The 20,705-nt window shown below is 37.8% G+C and overlaps 1 protein-coding gene across 3 annotated transcripts in view; it reads left to right on the top strand.

Moving 5' to 3' along the window:
• The window catches only part of cadm1b (cell adhesion molecule 1b), a 163,696-nt gene that overhangs the window by 130,950 nt on the left and 12,041 nt on the right, over positions 1–20,705 (top strand). For 2 of the 3 annotated variants that reach the window (XM_026924611.3, XM_026924610.3), the window contains one exon: positions 5,154–5,213. The exons of the other annotated variant lie outside the window; for it this stretch is intronic. In XM_026924611.3, the coding sequence (XP_026780412.1) occupies positions 5,154–5,213 (60 nt within the window). The remainder of the gene's footprint in view (positions 1–5,153; positions 5,214–20,705) is intronic. 3 annotated transcript variants of the gene reach the window in all.

The following is a 20,705-nucleotide window of genomic DNA, read 5'->3' as shown; positions in this document are numbered from 1 at the left end:
CTCATCCACCGACATACAGTATGCTACGATTTTTGTAGTATTTTAAAGTTCTATTTTTTTCTCCCATATTAAAAAAGGCCAGATTTGATTATGAAATGATGAATGTCAGGAGTCTATGGTGAGATCCAGCTCCACCCTGATAAATTCACCTTTAACCTTGCTGTGTACTGTATGTTCATGCATTTTTTTCACAAAATTTGCCTTCTTATAGCTGTATTGAAAGATTCTGTATTGAAAGTTTTATAAATGTACATTTGAAGGCCAATTCCTGCAAAACATTGGAAGGTACAGAAAATCATAAAACAGCTGCACAGATAATAATAAATACTGATATATACATCAACATATAATTTGTATAATATTTTATAAGTTATATTTTAATTCACATAACATGACAATGTACGATTATATAAAAATAGCATTAGAGCAACATGTTCATTATGAACTGATCAAGTAGCATAAGGTTAGCTAATCTCCACAAGCTAACTTTAGCTAATCATGGCTAAGATTGTAATAAACATACCAAACAAACAGCTCCACATAGCTCATTTTACTCAATTATATACACACTATCAAATATTAAGAACATTGGCTAAGATTAGCTAACACAAGTCAGATGACCCTAGCATAACCTCTAAACTTAAATGGTCCGCAGCTGTAACCCTGTCTTTATTCTTACATAAATTGCTCATAAAAAGCCATCACCTGTATTAAAAAAAAACTTACTCATTGTTTTGAGCCATCACATAAATGCTAAACAGTGTGTCAGCATTTTTGAAGAAAATCTTAACTGACACTTAACTCTATTCAAATCTATTTCCTTTCTGTTTCCGAGTGATTTTTGTGCAGATTTTTACATCTTTCTAAGTATTGTCACTCCTACTCCTATTACGCAGAGGATATCAGAGCTTTTCTTGTTAGATTATTAGCATCACTTCCCTCCTCCATGCCAAAAGCAGACCTCATTTGGGCCTTTTTATGCTAAAGAACTACTCCTTGCTGTACAACATTACTGAAGTGTTGATTTTGTTGCATTCAGTGAGGCACGAAGCACAGCTATATTTTCGTGTAAGAAATCAGGTGCTAAAAGGAAAAAAGTAAAGGGTCCATCTGTTAGCTTTGCGATTGTGACTTCCAGATTTCACCTAAGCACACTGAGGACGGCTTAGCTGCATATTCTTAGAGCCTGACCTATTTGTGCTAGCATGAGGATGTTTTTGATGGACGATACAAAGCATTGTGTAAGTTGCTCTGGATAAGGATGTCTGCCAAATGCTGGAAATGTAAATCAGAGTGGCTTGGTAAATAAGCCTGGTAGTAATGTTATTCTCTGGAATTAGGATATTCTGTGGAATTAGGCCTGTCACAGGTTTTTTTTTTTTTTTTTTCTTGGTTAATGATTATTATCGTACAAATAAGTAAAGAGTAAAACACAAAGGAGCATGCAGTTGTAGGAAATAATCAATGACAGGGTGGTCAGTTGTTTTCCTGTAACAGCATGTCCGAAAGCTTTTTATTCCTCTTACACACTGCAAGTGAATATACACTATATTACCAAAAGTATTCGGTCACCCATCCAAATGATCAGAATCAGGTGTCCTAATCACTTGGCCTGGCCACAGGTGTATAAAATCAAGCACTTAGGCATGCAGACTGTTTTTACAAACATTTGTGAAAGAATGGGCCGCTCTCAGGAGCTCAGTGAATTCCAGCATGGAACTGTCATAGGATGCCACCTGTGCAACAAATCCAGTCGTGAAATTTCCTCGCTCCTAAATATTCCACAGTCAACTGTCAGCTTTATCATAACAAAATGGAAGAGTTTGGGAACAACAGCAACTCAGCCACGAATTGGTAGGCCACGTAAACTGACAGAGAGGGGTCAGCGGATGCTAAAGCGCATAGTGCAAAGAGGTCGTCGACTTTCTTCACAGTCAATTGCTACAGAGCTCCAAACTTCATGTGACCTTCAGATTAGCCCAAGTACAGTACGCAGAGAGCTTCATGGAATGGGTTTCCATGGCCGAGCAGCTGCATCCAAGCCACACATCACCAAGTGCAATGCAAAGCATCGGATGCAGTGGTGTAAAGCACGCCGCCACTGGACTCTAGAGCAGTGGAGACGCGTTCTCTGGAGTGATGAATCACGCTTTTCCATCTGGCAATCTGATGGACGAGTCTGGGTTTGGAGGTTGCCAGGAGAACGGTACATTTCGGACTGCATTGTGCCGAGTGTGAAATTTGGTGGAGGAGGAATTATGGTGTGGGGTTGTTTTTCAGGAGTTGGGCTTGGCCCCTTAGTTCCAGTGAAAGGAACTTTGAATGCTTCAGGACACCAAAACATTTTGGACAATATCATGCTCCCAACCTTGTGGGAACAGTTTGGAGCGGGCCCCTTCCTCTTCCAACATGACTGTGCACCAGTGCACAAAGCAAGGTCCATAAAGACATGGATGACAGAGTCTGGTGTGGATGAACTTGACTGGCCTGCACAGAGTCCTGACCTGAACCCGATAGAACACCTTTGGGATGAATTAGAGCGGAGACTGAGAGCCAGGCCTTCTCGACCAACATCAGTGTGTGACCTCACCAATGCGCTTTTGGAAGAATGGTCAAAAATTCCTATAAACACACTCCTCAACCTTGTGGAAAGCCTTCCCAGAAGAGTTGAAGCTGTAATAGCTGCAAAAGGTGGACCGACATCATATTGAACCCTATGGGTTAGGAATGGGATGGCACTTAAGTTCATATGTGAGTCAAGGCAGGTGACCGAATACTTTTGGTAATATAGTGTATGTATTATAGTCAAATGTATCTAGTAGTTCCTATAATAAGATTATCATAAAACAAATATAAGATTATTCAAGCTATTTCTAGACATTTCTCCTAATTTCAAGTTTTTAAATTTTCTTATTCTATAAATAAGAAGATAATTAGTTTTCTTTCTAGAAAGAAATGCTAAAAATTAGCAAGATTAACTACTGATAGAACAAGACTATTTCAAGCTAAACAGTGCTTAAACTTAAAAAGAGTAAAATGTCTAGATAGGTTTAATAATCTTAATGATCTAATAATCTGGTTTATTGTAATCTTGTAATAGAAAATGCTCCATGATTTTGACTATATCCAAGATATTCCATGATGAGACGTCTTTTTTTTTTTTTTGCAGTGCACCACAGCAATTTGCCATCTATCAATGTTCTTTTTATTTATTAAAGAGCATGTCATACATTTTAACCATTTATACCTACTGTTGTGGAACGTACGCAAGACAAGTTAGTTACTCCGTTCTGAAGACTGTTAGGAAGTGTTGACACTGGAGACTCCTTCCAAAAAACGTTAAATAATCATCTCCTCACAGAAACTTAAAATATCAACATATCAACAATTATATTTTTGTTTCATTTTTTTGTTATATGTTTCACATGTTTCAAAGTCCCTAAGTTAGCTGTTACTATAGAAACGATAATGTATCGTGCATCAATATAAACCTGAAGTTTGCTTAGCAGACTGTAATATTGCTGCTGTTATAGAAAATTAATCAACACCATTTGACCAACCAGATTTGAGAATTTAACAGTGGTATAATTAACGATTTAATATTTTTTTCTGCTTAATTTGTGCCAGTCTTATAAGCATGGCAGTAGTGTAACCATTATTGTTATCATTTTTTTTTACTGTGGAAAAATTGCAAAGAAAATGCAGCGTAATCAATAAGTATGTATTAAAACACATAGCGAGATCAGTCAAGTTACAACTGCTCTAAATATGACAATTTATCACAAATAGTTACACAAAGCTTTTGCCTGATATTAACGATTAAAATATAATGGTGTAGCAATTAGATTATTTTCTTAAACTAATTGAGAATCAACACCTTGTTTACCAATTACATGCATTTGTGGAAACATGAGCTAATGGTTAGTCATGATTATCTAAAATAATCTTAGTCAATTATGTAATCGATGTGAACATGGAAGCCCCCTCATTCTGTTCTGTGTAAATCAATTGACATCAAGTCGATATCTTCTGTTACTGAGCCCAGAAGAGAAACAGAGACAAGACAAATCATGGGTGAGATTAGGAAGCAAGTCACAAGTTGTCAGAATCCCGCTTGTGATGCCCGTATGATTTGAATTCCCCGTTCTCGTCTTCATGGCCCACAAAAAATATTGCACTCCAAAATTGCATTCATATTTCAGCGCTCATAATTTTGAACCAAGAGTCAGCCGGCCTGCAAATTGCCTGTGGAAAATTCTTGTTTGCTTGACTATTATGCATGCCACATCCCATTCAGACCTTTGGCGGTGGCCATCTCTACTGCATGCACAATTTCTACAAGGAGGCGCTGACATTTCCAATACCCCGCCTGCCACTGTACCAGCAGACACGCAGAATTCTCCACAACGTTTCTGGCGAGGCCTGGCTTCAGGCTCCCGCATCTACAGACACTACGCCGCTCTTGATGTTTTATCATTAGAGAGGAAATGTTCAGATCCCTACTGAGATCTTTTGATGGAGCACAGACAATAAAGTGCTAGAGACAGCCAGCCAATTTTGCCCACTGCGACTTTTTCCCAGCAAGGGGCCCGTGTGTTGGTGGGGGAAAATAAAAAAAAAAAGGTGAGTCGATGTGCACATTCCAGACAGGCTTGTACATCAACAGCACAAAGACTCAACGTGTCTGGAAGCCATCAGTACATTACGTGGTGTGGGTTTGTATGTTATCTTGTACATTTAGTTAGCCATTATCGTAATACAGTATATCACACCAGGATCAGGTCTGTTGAAGATGCATGCTGGGCTGAGGAGCTTTTTTTTCCCTGGGTGTTGCTCAGAAAATATGCATCAGAAAAAGTAATAATTTACATGCATAGTATAAAAACAGACTCTTATGGGCCTTCATGTTGAATAAATAACTTAATAATGCAGAAGGCATGAATTAGTCACTTGTAACATTATTATATAATAATGTATATATAATTAATCACACTTTTTATTTTAAATAATAATAGTTTGAGAGAATTCTGTCAGATTTCTCTGGTATTGCACTAACCTCCAGTCCTTTCAGAATGCCTTTTCCCTTTTTTCACTATCTGCCTTGTGTGTGTGTGTGTGTGTGTGTGTGTGTGTTTATTTTGTTTCCCATTTAGATGTTCTCACCACAACCCCCCCACCCACTACTACCATCATCCACCCTGATGCTGCCCAAGGTACTGTACACCATCTTGGCTTCAGGGTTCTAACTCCATCTCACCTGTTTGCCTTGTTCTGTCTCTTTGTTCTTCTGTAGCCTACATTTTGTGTGTGTGTGTATGTGTGTGTGTGTTTGAGAGAGAGAGAGAGAGAGAGAGAGAGAGTCAGAAAAGTAGTTGACTAGTCAATAGTTAAAGCAAAAACTGATTAAGGACATCACTATTTAATTCAATTCAATTTTATTTGTATAGCACTTTTAACAATGGACAAATGTCACAAAGCAGTTTTACAGAAATATATCAATTCCTGGTATAAATTTTTAGTGTTTAAGAAAACTCCCTGAGACAACATAAGGAAGAAACCCTGAGAGGAGCCAGACTCAAAAGGGAACCCATGCTCATGTGGTTGAAGCTGGATAGTGTGATTATAAATAATTTCTCATTCTATAACTGTATACTTATATAGTCAAAGAGTGCAGTTGTGTAAAGAGGAACTTATGAGCTTATGAGCAGCTTATGAATGTTAGAGTCAGAGACATTTCTGAATTCATTATAGTTTTAAGTTAAAGTCTATTGTATCAAACTGATGTTATCAACTGTTCAACGATGGAGACTCGAGTGCAAAACTTAGTCTTAGCAATTGTAGTCCTAAAGCTATCCAAGGAATAACATCCACAGCCATCTTTATGGTTTCTATGTAGTACCATCCACAATAATCACACGGTGATCTTTAGGCTGTCCATGTGGGGCCATCTTTAGCAGCAGCGAGTGAGTTTCAGGTGATGAGAACTCCAAAAAGAAGTAGGGCATCAGGACGGACCAGGCAGGTCGTGGAGAGCAGAAGGAGTCAGGATCACTGGTATCTCAGGAGTAGCATTATATGCTGTTTTATTTGTGCACTTAAGTAAAGAATAAAACATGACATGGTGTGCTGTTATAGGAAAAGAGTCAATGACAGGGTGGCATTTCCAGAATTGTTTTATTTCTCTTATACCTGTAGTTACATTTAATGTTGTGAAATGAGGCAAGTTAGTTCCTGTTATAACTTACAGCTATAAACTGTAATTCCCTCACCAGCTTCTTATTTTTCTCTCTCTTGAAGGCAATAAGACAAGAAAAACACAGCTTGACATTTACAGAGAAACCAGAAAGTGCAAAGTTTTTACTATAGAAATGATAATATATTAGAATGAGTGCATGAATATGAACCTGAGAGCTTCTGATCAAGTCAGATTCGAGAATTTAACATGGTATAAATGCTGATAAACAACAGCTAAGAAAACATCAAATTAGTTACCGTCAGTTAACTAAACATCAGTTAGCGGCCATTAAGCTAGAAATTACATTTCCAGCTTCCGCGCAAAATGTAAGGAAATGAAATCAGCGTGTACATTATTAGGGGCAAACCAGAAATCCTTATAATCCAGAGCGTAGGTCAAAGAACAGGCAGGCATCATCGCAGAGAGAATATCCATAATCATTAATATAAACCCAGGCACAGAACAAAACCAAGAAATCCAACTAGAAATACACAAACCAGGGAACAAGGACACATGAGAACCAAGGCATGGAATTAATAAAAAGTAAAGCATGGAAAGACTTTGTTTCAAGATGATGAAACACCAGAGCTTAAACACACAAACTAATCAAGGGAGGAACTGAAAACTGGTCAGAATGATCATGAGATAAACCAATGGCAAGACAGGGGTGGAGACAAGACATGAAATAAACACACAGAGCTGCATTGTTTGTGCTGGGAGTCATGATATGTGCCAAGAGCCATAGTGCTCACTGAAAGGAGGAATGCATGACACAGTGCTTCTTTAGTCTATATAGTTACTGACAAAAATGTGTACATGTGTACAGTATAAAACAGTGTCTCATATTACACCATTTAAGAAATTACCAATTGTTGAAATGCACTCGTGTGGACAAGCTGGCAGCTCCACTGAATCACTGATTCTGAAACTGTGGCTGCGCAGCATGGAAGCTCGTGTCCATCATCAGAGAACTCCTCATAGCTCAGTGACTGGCCTTCCATTGGCTGTGAAAGCTATGTCTACATCTGGGAGAGTTTTCTGTCCAATTCCCATCTCAGTAGCATCTGAAAAGGAGTCTGGATCAGTCTGGACGTGCCGCTGTACTGAATTCTGAATGCAGTCTTTTTCGCATAGTGCTGGTCACAACAGAAATGAGTAGGCCACAGTGCTTTTGATTTTAGTGCTTGAAGTGATTTTAAAGTGATGTATTAAAGAAGAAAAACTAAAAAATCTTTCCCTGATGAATTTAACACAGTGACTATAGATCTGGCTATATATAATGTAAAGTACAAAATGCATTAAGTCTGCTTTCTTTTAACATTTTCCTGAATTTCTTTATGTATCACTGCCCCGATTACCTGACAGCTCCCCACAGCATCCACTAGCAAAAGTATTAGATTAATCTATACAGTCCGCAGTGTGTGTATGGGTGTGTGTATGGGTGTGTGTATGGGTGTGTGTATGCGTGTGTGTGAAAGACAGAGATTTGCACAGATGCACGTTTATGGCAAGCAGCAGGAGAAGGTGAAAGATCAGGCGGTTTAGTAAGATCATACTGCTGATAACCACAGCACTTGTCAGATTGTGTTTCTTGAATCCTTTCTGTGTTTCGTGTCTGATCTCTAGCAGCGCAGATACATTTTGGAGACTGAGTCGTAGCCCAGCTTGGTGCCGTAGCTCAAAATGTTAATGGCTCAGATCATAACACAAATGAAATTACTTTGGGAATGATTTCTTTCAGCTTTATTAATTTTTGGTACTGAAATTTCAAATGCATAATATAGAAGAGATATTATTATTTTTATGAGAAACTGTGAACAATCCTAATATCTTGCTGGGGAAAGTGGCAGAAGGAGAGTCTGGATTTTGGGATCTTTAGGTAAAAATTAGCCAGGGTTCGTTTCCAGTTAAACCTCTGTTTGGACTGATTCAAGCCAAATAAATCATTGTTAGGTCCAGTGAAGCTCAAACCAAAATGCATTTTTGATGAACTGGCAGAGAGCAATAAATGATAGGGAGCACTCCACTTAAAAAAATAGCAGTGCCTTTCTAAAGTGTTAGTAGCTTTCAGCGGTGACATTTCCCGATGATTGCTATTTATAATGCAGAATAAATGGCTAAATGGAAGTGCTCTGTATGCCAGTAGCAACTTTTGAGGGCTTTGTTCTCTAACTAATATGTGCAGTACATAGCGAAAGCATGGAATTTGAATTAAACTTTGCAGATCCCCCTAAACTCTGTTGAACTGTTTTGTAAAGACTATCTCTCTTTTGTCTAGATTCAGTGAGCACAGGGAAAGACTATGTATCAGTGCATTTAGCATTTAGCAGTACCACCTTTCAAACAGAGTAATCCAGTCAGGCTGTGTGAAGTGATGAGCTCAGGATGGTACGGAGCAATTTGAACCAGACACAAGGTTATCAGCTGTGAAGTTTCACATAGATATGATATCAGCGGTGTTCAATATAGCATGAAGCTTTGCAAGTATCCTGCCTCCAGGGCAGGTGGATCAGTCAGAATTGTTTGGTTCGTAGAGCAATGATGGGATAATAACAAAAGAAATACAGCAGTGAGAGGGGTTTATGGATGTTCTTCTTCTTCTAAAGTGTAAAGTGAGATAGAGATTTCTGATATATATATATATATATATATATATACACACAGTATACAGTTGAGGTCAAAAGTTTACATACCCCTTTCAGAATCTGCAAAATGTTTATTATTTTACCAAAATAAGATGCATGTGCATGTTATTGTTTATTTAGTGCTGACCTGAATAAGATATTTCACATAAAAGATGTTTTCATATAGTCCACAAGAGAAAATAATAGCTGAATTTATAAAAATAACCCCGTTCAAAAGTTTACATCCCCTTGATTCTTAATACTGTGCTGTTACCTGAATGATCCACAGCTGTGTTTTTTTGTTTACTGATAGTTGTTCATGAGTCCCTTGTTTGTCCTGAACAGTTAAACTGCCTGCTGTTCTTCAGAAAAATCCTTCAGGTCCCACAAATTCTTTGGTTTTCCAGCATTTTTTGTGTATTTGAACCCTTTCCAACAATGACTGTATGATTTTGAGATCCATCTTTTCACACTGAGGACGACTGAGGGACTCATATGCAACTATTACAGAAGGTTCAAATGCTCACTGATGCTGCAGAAGGAAGAAACATGCATTAAGAGCCGGGGGGGTGAAAACTTTTGAACAGAATGGAGATGTGTACATTTTTCTTATTTTGCCTAAATATCGTATTTTTTCATTTAGTACTGCCCTTCAGAGGCTACAGAAGATAGTTACATGTTTCCCAGAAGACAAAATAAGTTAAATTTACCCTGATCTTCAAATTCAAAAAGTTTTCACCCCCCCGGCTCTTAATGCATTTTGTATGATCCCTCTTATTTTGGTAAAATAATAAACATTTTGCAGATTCTGAAAGGGGTATGTAAACTTTTGACCTCAACTGTGTTCTTTTCTAATTTAACATTCTTTTCTAATTTAATACAACAATTTTCGTTACAAATTATATTGTTGACAACAACTTGAGTGAAAAGTAGAATCTTTGAAATATTTGCATAAATTTCAGAGTTTTTTAGTATTTGGTACGTCCCGTTTTTGTATTTGGACCCCCGTATGTGTGTGTGTTTGTGTGTGTGTGTAATTATATATATATCTTGCTGAAAATTAAGCTTAGCTTTTCAAACCCACCCTGCAATGTGAGAAAATGAAAAACAGAGAAAACTCCGTTTTCACTGTTTACATGTGAAGAAAACAAAGATTGGAAAAAAGGTGATGTTTTTCCAATCTTCGACTGTCTAAGCCTGTAGCTTCAGATTCCTGTTGAACCTGGAGTGGAACTTGATGTTGTCTTTTGCTGTTGTAGGCTGTTCTCCTTAGGATTCGGCGTGCTGTGCGTTTTAAGTTGCTTTTCTGCTCACCACAGTTGCAGAGTGGCTATTTGAGTTACTGTAGCCTTTTTATCAGCTTGAACCAGTCTGGCCAATCTCCTCTGACCTCTCTCATCGAAAAGGTATGTCCACCTGCAGAAATACTGCTCACTAGATTTGCTTTTGTTTTGTTTTCACACCATTCTGTTTCTAGAGACTGTTGTGTGTGATCAGCAGTTTCTGAAATACTCCAGCCAGCTTGTCTGGCACCAACAACCACCATCAAGGCCACTGAGATCACATTTTCCCCCATTCTGATGTTTGATGTGAACATAAACTGAAGCTCTTGACCTGTATCTGTATGATTTTATGCAATGCACAGCTGCTACATGATTGGCTGAGTGTATAATTGCATGAATGTGCAGGGGTGCAGGTTTTCCTATTACCTGGCCAGTGAGTGTATATACTGTATGTGGATGAACTCAAATAGCCACTGGCAAACATCACATGGTAAATAAGTCTTATGGCTTGGGCCAGCAGAACAGCAAACCTGTATTGCCTCCATTAGCACAGGAATTACAGCTTATACACTCCAGACTTGGTGTAACACCATCAGAACAGAAGAATGATGCTGAGCTGTATCTTAAGTCCATGTTTTGACATCAGCAGTGTTTTTCTCATATAATGAGCTCCTCTCCAGATATGTTTTCAGGGCTTTTTTGGCAATATGTGCAGCTCAGGCTTGGGTGCCTTTAGGTAAAGCATGAGCAGGTAGCCTCATATATCTGTCTGATGAGGGGCATTTATGCTGCTGTGTGTGAGGATGATGGAGCTGCCACTGGGCAAATGACACACAGAAGACAAGGTAGGTTATTATAAATGGTCTGTCCACTCTTGGCCATGCTTTAATTTTTTTTCCACAAGGTTCTAAAATAGTCGTCTCATTCTGAGCAGAGGGTTAACCTCGAGCATCACATTTCACAGTGTGCACTTTCTATAACACTATGGCAGACTTTATGTTTCAGTAAATTTCAAGTTACTTTCTGAAATTTCTGAGCAACCAACTAGAGACCTTGTTTCTTGATTTGCTATAATCTAGAAGGAGAGCATTAGAACTATGCTTCCTTCTCAACTAACTTCAAGCCCTTCATTTGGAATATGAACACCGTAAGAGCCATTCAGTGTGAGTAACGCAGAAATTGAGCACATCGTTCTGACTTGTGCATGACTCAATTACGTACTACTTGCGTTTGCCGAAATAGGTGTGTCTATTTTGCACTTTTTTTTTTTAACCTAAAGGGAAACTTGACAATTTGCGTATTAATCTTTATAATTACACGTCATCTCGAATGACATCCAAGATTTATTTTGAGTTAAGTTTCTTAGTTTAAACTTGTTTCATTGACATGGTAATATATTTTCATTTTGGTAAACAGGTTTCTAAATTACCCACAATGCCATTTAACTACCCGCTGATAGTGGTGCCAGTTGGATTTGGCCCTTTCTTCATCTCAACCTAAGAGAACGATGCAGCAGAGCTTTAGTCATTTGGTCTGTCCAGCTCTCTTACCTCCTCATCTGTACACTCAGTACTCAGTACAGCTGCATCATATAGCTGCGTCACATTTTGAAACTTTGAGTCCAACATTTGTTGTCTCCATTAATTCTACACTGGATTTCTCATTAATATAATGTTGCTGAAAAATGGTGAGAGAGAAAAGAAATTCTCGCACTTCTTGCAAACATCGAAATCTAAATGCCATTGCAATTGCACTAACAATGTCCCTTTGTGGAGTTTTTTGTTCTTCTCACACGTATAACTAAAATACAACACCAACACCAACAAATTAGCACCAGAATCACTACAAACATCACAAATATTTAAATCGAAGCATATTTAATGTGTTTCAAAATGTAGTTTTTCTTTCGGATTAGTATTTGCTCAGCCTATCCATTAAAAGGGAACAATTTTGTGATCTTGCTTTAGTATCTCATGGCCATGTTAAACAAAATCATGCAGATAGTTTATTATGTTGGAACATGAAAAATACAATTACTTCTGCTGCCTAAGTGCCATGCTTTTAGATCTAGTTCAGCATGTTGGCCAACATGCCATCAGCCAACAGCCAGTTAACAGCAAAGTCTCATATTGTTAAATTAAGACAAGTACTAACAGTAATAAAAAATAGCCACTTCTCACTCTTATTTAACCTTAATATATTCATAATTAGATTTAGTTTATTTGAGTCTTAGTCTTTTGTTTTGTGTATTATTATTTAAGTTAAAACCATACATTTTTATTCTCTCATTTTAGGCTACATAGTATAATCGACAGCAAAACAAAGAAATTAACGAACGAATAAAGTGATCTGCATTGTACATGTATTTTTTTCTATTGTTCTTCTACTGTTGAAAAATTCTTGCCACAACATCTCAGAAAGAAAAAGAAAAAAATCTCTCACCTCAGAGGTGTGAAGAGCATGAAAGTAATTATTTGGTCAACATTTAAAACTATCTGATTGGGTGGCCTGGAAATGAAAGAGAAAATAAAGAATATTTATTCCAGCTTTTTATTTTTCACCCTAATTTAGTCACCAGCAATTCCTACCCTCCAGTTAGGTCTCCCCATCACATGAAGCTACCAACCAGGAAGAGCAAAGCCCATCATGTGCTTCGTCTGAGAGACGTGAAGCCAGCCGACCATGTCTTTTTGAACTGCTGCTCATGCAACATTGGAGGAAAGCACTACCCACACACACTTCTGCATGCACAGACACCCATGAGTGACTAGTTTCACTGTGATTGATAGGGCAGAGAGTATGACACCTCTCCCTCTCTGAGAGAATGGTCAGTTTTGCTCTCTTGGCCACGGATGGCTATGGCATCATAGGGATTCAAACTTGCGATTGCCGGACGACAAGCGAAAGCTTTTCTGTTGCGCCACGTGGGAGCCAGTTTTGGAAAACAAAATATATGGAAGTCATAATGCTTGAGGCCCGTCCTGTGTGTTGCACAGATGGCTTTTACGCATGAGTTTTCACACGCCTCCCAGCTAACTTTTTTTGCTTTGTTTAATTACATGCAGTGAGAAAACAAAACAAAATTATCAATTTCACTCTGATTCCTCTCAGCAGCCAGAGTAATAGGTGTGTAAGCGCCCTTAGTCCAGTACTGCTCTGTGATGTCCATTTTAGCGTTTTAATAATGGTGGCTATGTACGTACTTAGATATCAATTTGGGCCCATGAGGAGAGATAAAAGCCTGGGATTGTAGCTCAGCATGAGGTTTACTGTGTGAGCTGAGGGGCCATGTGGTACACAAGTCCCAGGTGATGGGATGACAAAGACCTGTGTGTACTTGTGAATGCACTGTGCTTGTACTTGTTGGCAGCAGGTGGGGACAGGATAATAACATAGCCTCAAACTAACTAACAAGTATATGTGTGTGTGTGTGTGTGTGTGTATATATATATATATATTTTTCATATATATACACAGTTCATTTTGAGTGGTTTTAGACGTACCTTTCTTCAACTGTGTTCGATAAATAGGTGTGTTTGCCGTCAATGAGAAGAGCTAATATCATTAACCAGGGTTGGTTAATATCATTAACCAGGGTTGCCAGTTTTCAGCTAAATCTCCAGCCCAACTACCACACAAAAGACCTGAAACTGGGCCAAATAATTCATGCTTTTTATTTCTTTTTCTCAGCCTTTGCTTTGGAAACAAGGTCACCATGGTGCACACGCATTTCTGTTGTACGGAACTTATCCACTCCATAATCCCCCTCTCCCTCTCTCAATCTTTGCAATATATCTTACAGTCGAAATGGTTCTGTATGGCCTACACACTGTCTGCACTTACACTTTACCTTTGTTTGCGGAATAGTTCGTTTCAATTCCAATTATTTGTTATATAACAAGGTCTTGGCAGCCGAGTTGTATTTTTAAGCTAGGCCAATTTAGCAGAAAAACCTGGCAACTCTCTACTCAACTACTCAACTGAAAATCCGGAAATGTTCATACAGCGAGCATGGGGCAGCATGATTCGTATCCCAGTGGGCTTTTATCAGTGCTTGGTACAGTTCCAATTTTTGACCACTAGGTGCAATAATAACACTATGGACTTAAATGGGGCAGTGAGTAAACGTTCTCTGTAGGAGTTTATCAGTCTCTCACATTGATTTTGGAGAAATTTGGCCCACTCTTGGCCCACTCTCCCAAAACATTGCTTCAGTTCATTGCTGTTTGAGAGCATTTGTTTATGCACAGCTCCCTTAAGATCCCGCTACATCATCTCAGTGGGGTTGAGGTCTGGACTTTGGCTTGGCCATTCTAACACCTTCATTTTTGTCTTATTTAGCCATAAATATGTTGATTTGCTAGTGTGCTTGAGATCATTGTCCCGTTGCATGACCCAGTTTCGGCACAGCTTAAGCTGCTGGACAGATGGCCCCATATTTGTCTCAAGAAAATTTTGGTATAAAGTGGAGCTCATCATTGTTTCAATAACTGCATGTTTCCCAGATCCTATGGCTGCAAAACAAGCCCAAATCATCACCCTGACACCTCTCCTTTGTGGTGATAAGCTGTGCTTGTTTTTTGCCAAACGTGGCGCTGAGCATGATGACCAAACATCTCCAACTTGGTCTCATCAGTCCAAAGGATATTGTTCCAGAAATTTTGTGATTTGTTCAGATGCAATTTTGCAAACCTAAGTTGTGCTGCCATATTCATTTTAGAGAGAAGGGGATTTTTCCTAACCATGAAAGCCTTATTCAGTCTTTTTCTGATAGTGCTGTTATGAACATAAACATTTAATGTGCTTACAGAAGCCTGTAGCTTACAAGATGTAGCTCTTGGGTTTTTCTTTATATCTTTGAGCATTAAACGGTCTGACCTTGGACTAAATTTGCTGGGTATACTTGGTCTACAACAATGTTTAGGTAGGTGGTACTCGTCAAAGTAACATCCACAAAGTAACATCCTTGTCAAAGTCGCTCAGATCCTTACGCTTGCCCATTTTTTCTGCTTCCAACACATCAACTTTGAGAACTAACTGTTCACTTGTTGACTAATATATCCCATTGTAACCAGATAATCAGTGTTATTCACGTCACCTGTCAGTGGTTTTAATGTTATGGCTGATCGGTGTATATGCTGTATATGGTTGGGCTCTGCCCCACTTGTCCCTGTGGACGAGCCTCCTCTGCTGTTTGGACTATATTTTTAGGTGACATACTTTTAGCATGCTTAGTCTGTTCTCTGTTAAATGCCAGATCAAAAGGGCAATGTTCAGCCTTAATGGACTGGCCGGGTTATTCACTCAAATCTAAGTATGCACTCATAAGCTAAGAATAAATCATGCTGTTCAACCTGTGGTTAACTCCAGCTATATTGATCAGCACTCAGATTCTCTATATTGATTGCAGTGCTTCGGCTAAAGCTCCTCTCAACAGACCAATATTTTTGGAGAGCTCAAAAAACTCCCCAAAAAACAACTCCCTTGTTTATATATTACATCCATTTCAAAATATCACATTCTAGTCTGTATTGTTTGGCTACTCTGCTATGCCGTGGTGAAAGTTGCAGTTGTAGTTATTTCTTGGTGAAAGATTCAGGATGCAGTGTGACTCGAAGTTCATTGCAGGTGCTGAATGATACATCTTCCACCTTTTGGGTAAGAATGGGCACATGCAGAGTTGTGCGATTCGTGAGTGTGTTTTATGCTTTCACACCCCGATACACTTCTCTCTTCCTCTCTCTCTCTCTCTTTCACTTGATACATGTTTTGTGTTTCATCCTCTCTGTGTAGCCTAGCAACAGGTAGTAGGCAACAGTTCATATCCCAAATATGGTTTTCTATGGAGGAGGAGCAAATGCCACAGCGCTCAAAGGAAGCACACAGACTCACGTAAATACCAGTCAAACATCTCACACTCCACAGTATTTTTGGCAGACCACCAGAGCAAGAATTCCCTATTATTACAGGCTTCTAAGGTTAGCTTTTTGCCAAGAAGCACTGGTGCTCCTGGCTTGATAAAAGACCGCAACACAAAAATTTACAAGCACAAATTTCATAAAGACTTGCTTGCCATCAAACATTAATTGGAAAATATTAATTGGAAAGTAAAACAGACATTTTCTGTTGATAAATCTGGCTAAGCTACATCCGAAAACCTTGGAAAATCCTTGATATACGCACACCTGTGACCGACTCACAATAATGAATTCTGTATCAATGCGCCAGGGTTTGAATCAATAAAAAGTTACACTTTAGCTGTTGTTCTGTCCAAAGAATACGCTAACCATTGTCGTTTATGTTGCTTAGCAACCACAGCTTATTGCTAACAGACTACTTTTTGGGGAGGAAGAATTGTTTATTGAGAATATTATTAATAATATAAATTAATTAATATAAATCATTAATTGAAACGGCATTTTATCATATTGTTTTTGTCGACATTTTATAAAAGCAGTAAGCCACTCAAGGGTGTTTGTTACAGTGATTTTATCAGGGCTAGGTGGGTTTTAGGTGCTCCGCTTCACATAATGCAGAAGAATTCATCTTATCAAGTGGAAATACCTTGAGTATAGTCAAATTTATCTAATATTTCCTATTATAAGATTGCAAATATAAGATCATTAAGAACCAAATATAAGATTATTAAACCTATTTCAAGCCATTTGTACTTGTTTCAAGCTTGACATAGTCTTGTTCTATTGGCAATTAATTATGCTCATTTTAAGCATTTATTTCTAAAAAGAAGCAAAATTACAGTATCTGCCAATAGAATAAGAAAACTACAAGCTTGAAAAGAGTAACAATGTCCAGAAATAGGTTTAATGATCTTATATTTGGTTTACTGTAATCTTCTAATGAGAAACACTAGATAAATTTGACTATATGTCAGATATTTTCACTTGCTAAGATGACATTTTTCTGTAGTGTACCCATGATAAAATTACTATAACACACGTGCTGTTAATGGCGTATTGCTTTAATCTATCTTGATTGAAGCTGGCTAAGCTGGTGGTTTGGCCAGCTGGTATTTTTTTTTTAGCTTCCTTGTCCTTTTGTGATGTCTGGCATCTTCGTTTTTCATTCAACTTCATGTTTAAATGTGAGGTGATTGTACAGTTTTCTAGTAACGTTGCTGCAATCGTAATATGCTCCTGTGTTAAGGGATTTAATGCCCGTGTAACGATCACACAGGTAGAGCAGAAAGCAAAAGTTTGATACTAATAAACTAGCACAAGCTTACCTGGGACAAATACACAGCCACCTGCGTTTTAAGGTTAGAATGCGAATAGCTTTGGCCAGCATTTGCTAACATTGGCTAATACCTGGTTGCTACAGACACAAACAAATAATTGCGTGATGTGTGTGACGATGCGATGTGTAACTTTCATCACAAGTTTTAAACCACAATTAAAAATGGACTGAAGCTAGGAGTAGTGTGTTCTTTTACACCTGCTGTACGATAGGCTGAGCTTTGCAGTAATTATGACTTCTGAGAAACAGAGAGAGGGAGGTGGAGCAGAGAGCAGGCTGCCATGGGAAAAGAGTTTTAATAAATATAAACTAATCAAGTCAGAGCGGTAGGCTGTACGGCTCAAAATCTGAAAGTCTGAATTTTACTCACATTTTTTAAGAAAAGCAAATACTAACGCTGTAGAATCCTGTATAAAAACATACATCATGCTCCAATGAATGGTTATATTGAGGCCAGTGGTAGAAAGAGTACACACTGACTTTGAGTAAAAGGACATGCTACTTAATTTTAAAAAAAGTATTAAAAAGTATTAATAATTCACCTAAGGAAAATAAAAATTAATAAGTAATTCACTCGAGGAAAATAAAAACTAATCAAGAAAATTACTCAAGTAAGTAATTATTTTTTCATACGTTTGCAATTGACTCGTCTGAAATAGTGTTCTGTTTTCTATATTTTGTTCTTTTGTTGACTAGTTAGCTATCTTACACATTATCCTGAGTACTCCCTATAGGCTGTAGCAGCACTTAGTGTATATTTAACACAACAGACGATCGCTAACGAACCTCACAGTGACATCTTAAGTTCCATACTGATGGCTAATGGCTTACATGTTTCCAGTTGAATGTTGAGCTGTGAAAAGCCAATATCTCCACAGGGTTCGGCTCGCTTAATTCGCAGATTATTATCATTCTGTTTCCTTTGAAGCATTTAAAACTGAAGATAGCTGAAAAATTGGGTAGGGGATGCTCATGTGCTGCCATTGTCTCAGACGTTGCTACTGCTGACTCAGCATTTGGTGGTGAAGTGTAAACTTTAAGCTGGCAGGAAAACACTTAATTTTGATTTAAATTGAATTATTTAAAATTTGCATATACCATTTAATTGGCTTACAGTCTTATGGGGCTAAATGCATTGTAATTTCTTACTCTGTAACAGTGAGTAAAAATAAATGTAGCGAAGTTTTATATATATATATATATATATATATATATATATATATATATATATATATATATATATATATATATATATATACACATAAATTTAATTATGCATTTACAAAAAATCAGCAGTGATTCTCATCCCTTAAAGATAAATCAAATACATTTCAGACATGATCATAATTTTTTTCACTTGATTATGAGAATATTAAAGTATGTGCTCACATGTAGTAGTAGTAGTAGGAGTCGTATATCTGAAAAACATGTGAAACAGAACACGTGAAGTATCCAAAAACCACATGTGTAATTCATGTGGCATTTCTAATAAGAATAGGTGCAGTTTGTGTACAATTCCTGACTGCATTCCATGTGTTGTTGTGTAAAACCTGCCACCTACCTCCTACCCCGTCCACAGGACACTGCCCAGGACCAGTCGCAGATGTTTGGGCGGTGGATCATTCTTAGCACAGCAGTGACATTGACATGTTGTAGGTGTTGTGTTATTATGAGTGGATCAGGCACAGCACTGTTGCTGGCATTATACATAGGTATTTTTCTCAGCAGTAAGATGCAAAAGACGAAATAAATTACAATATCCCATCAGAGCCCCTTTACCGATGACATTTGCATGATAAATGCTGCGAGGTCTGGCAGAGTTAGCTGTACATCGTCTTGTTTTTACCTGCAAATCATTAATGCATTAGCAATGAAATGCTTAAAAATGCTTTAGGTTTACCTTTAGACTCAGAACAATTTCTGAGGACCGATTGGGATGCTCAACTCACAGGGCTCATTTTTAAACTCATTTTCCATCCAGCTCTGAACATGTTTAGTGCCTCAGGTGAAGTAGATGCATTAAAAATGAATGCTACAGTCTAGACAGCTTACATTCTTAATGTTTTCTTTTGAGTCAGTGTAGTCAACTAACATTGGCTTTATTGGCTACTGATTAATAGATGGTTGATGGTATTGAGTTAATGTAATGAAAATAGTTCTATTCTGAGGCACATGGTGTCATGTATTGTGACTGCTCACAAAAATGGAGCATTTGTATATGTGCATATTGGAATATGGCTTTTAAATTTACTCTGGCCTGCATTCGTAGCTATTATAGCTTCGGCTAAATAGATCCCAGATCCTCATCAACATATGTCCCAATATACAATCAATCCAAAACAGGTTGACCTTATTATTTGCCTAAATTGCCCAAATAATGCAGTGTGATGCGTCCTGATGCGAAGCGAGGTCCTGATTATTTTCCAATATCAGCATGTCCCGAAGGGCTTTTTGCCTCTTATACCACAGCAATTTGCAAATTATAAATTTTTTTATTAATTAAAGAATACACAATGCACTTTTTATCCATTTATAGTTGCATTTAATGTTTTGGAACGTCCACAAAACACTGTTATAACAGCTTTAAACAGTCATTCCCTCACCATCCCCTCATAAGACCAAAAAAAGGCAGCTTGCCATGTTACCAAGAACACACAAAGTCATGTGTCATGAAGACTGTTGCACAAACGTACTGACCCTTACAATGTACTGACACTGGAGACTCCTTCCATAAATGTTAAATAAAGTTCACCTTACAGAGAACTTCACCTTATCAATGATAACAGCACATTTTTAATGCAATTATTATTAGACTTACATTATGTGAAGTCCTGTATAAGTTGTCACTATAGAAATGATAACATATTAGAACGAGCTCATTAATATAACCTACGATTTAAATTACAGCTGACACTATTGTCCAAGCTGCTGCTGTAGAAAATTAATCAACACCTTCTGACCAAACAGTTTCCAGAATTTAGCAGTGCTGTGAATAAGTAATAAATTGCCTGGTTCTGGGGATTTGATGTATCATTGCGAATTAGACTTTTAATGTTTAAGTTTAAGCAACTAATAGTTACGGACTGAGGATAAATTATAATGCGAACCATTTAGCAAGCATTCAGAGTGTTGACAGTTACTCGTCCGTACAGATTACCCATCAACTGGTTGCATAATTTCGTATCATCATTGCTCTGTTTGCTATTCAGACCAGTAATGTTTCTTTTTAATTCATCTGTATTATGACAAGAAATAAAAATAAAATCAGGCCAGATATGAGGTGATCTATTTATTCTTATTGTGTGAGAA

The sequence above is a fragment of the Pangasianodon hypophthalmus genome, chromosome 14 (assembly GCF_027358585.1).
Source record: "Pangasianodon hypophthalmus isolate fPanHyp1 chromosome 14, fPanHyp1.pri, whole genome shotgun sequence".
Classification (NCBI taxonomy): domain Eukaryota; kingdom Metazoa; phylum Chordata; class Actinopteri; order Siluriformes; family Pangasiidae; genus Pangasianodon; species Pangasianodon hypophthalmus.
Note: the sequence above shows the minus strand (reverse complement) of the source record. Positions and strands in the feature narration are given on the sequence as shown.